The sequence below is a fragment of the Oryzias melastigma genome, unplaced genomic scaffold (assembly GCF_002922805.2).
Source record: "Oryzias melastigma strain HK-1 unplaced genomic scaffold, ASM292280v2 sc01713, whole genome shotgun sequence".
NCBI classification, from domain to species: domain Eukaryota; kingdom Metazoa; phylum Chordata; class Actinopteri; order Beloniformes; family Adrianichthyidae; genus Oryzias; species Oryzias melastigma.
This window is the reverse complement of record NW_023418293.1, coordinates 1-1,184: the sequence shown is the minus strand read 5'-3', so window position 1 is coordinate 1,184 and position 1,184 is coordinate 1. Positions and strand designations below refer to the sequence as shown.

The following is a 1,184-nucleotide window of genomic DNA, read 5'->3' as shown; positions in this document are numbered from 1 at the left end:
AAGTCAGAGAGGGCAAAAGGAGACCTTCCTCATTACGGTCTTATCGTGCCCTGAAATGACTGTGAGAGGCTCACAGTGGACTGCATGCTGTGATAAGACGATGGCAGCCTCAAAGACTCTTTGTCATTTCCTTCCTTTTAACAGGCCCGTCCTTTTGTCACCACGTCTCTTAAACTCCAACGAGCAACAAAAAAATAAACCAGAACGAGTCTTCTTTTCAGTTTTATGAAGTGCATTCTTCCAATAAAATGTTAATAACTGTGCCAATAATATGGACACTGTTATCCTGAGTGTTGGACACAGAAAAACAAAGGTGTAAACACAGTAAAACCACCAGCTGACTGAACGTCGGAGCTCAGACGGACTCTGTCTGCTTGGCTGGTTACACAGACAGGTAACCAGCAGGTTTGACCATCACCTGAGGACCTTTTCTGCAGTCAAACGATACAAAGTAAAAGATCGGAAAAGTGATAGGTCTTCACTTCCGGATGGAGTGGAATGAAAACCTGACAGAAAAAAAAACATCTAGAAACAGCTGAGTTTTGTTTTTTAAATCAAACAAGACAACAATAAACCCACTAAACAAGCCATAATTAACTGAAAATCAGATGTATCAAAGCAATTCTACTTTGTTTAGCAGGCTCTCAAGGATGACTCACCAATGTTTGGATGTTTTAGCAGACGACAAATCCTGGCTTCCCGCTCCAGTTTCTGATGGTCTGCAGACGACAACAGAGAGAAAGAAAAAGATAATTCAACATCAGTTAGAACACGTGTCAAAATCAAGGCCCAGGGGCCGGATTCGGCCCTCCGGGTAATTACATTTTATTGTTATTATGACCCGATGTTATGTCGCCCTTATTTATAACTTGCATAATTTTGACAAAATACATTTTAATGGAGAGTAAAATATTGGACAAAAGGCTGGAATGATATTCCTGCCTTTTTATTATTTTTATACTAGCTTTTTGGATTATTTTGGCATTTATTAAGATTTTTTTAGGCTATTTTTGTAGTTTAGCTAATATTTTTTAGGTACCGTATTTTCCGGTCTATAAGTCGGGCTTTTTTCATAGATTTTCCAAGGGTGCGACTTATACTCAGGAGCAACTTATATGTGATTTTGTTAGACATTAGACAGTATCTACTGCTGTCAGCTGACAGAAACGCAGAAGAAGAAGTTA

General features: G+C 39.0%; 1 protein-coding gene across 1 annotated transcript in view; it reads right to left on the bottom strand.

The window, feature by feature from the left end:
* The window catches only part of LOC112139865 (calcium/calmodulin-dependent protein kinase type II subunit gamma), a gene marked incomplete at both ends in the record, with an annotated part of 6,884 nt that extends 6,167 nt beyond the window's left edge, over nucleotides 1-717 (bottom strand). Inside the window, 1 exon segment of the mRNA XM_024262701.1 lies at nucleotides 660-717. Within this exon segment, the coding sequence (XP_024118469.1) occupies nucleotides 660-717 (58 nt within the window).
* Between the last annotated feature and the right edge of the window lie 467 nt (nucleotides 718-1,184).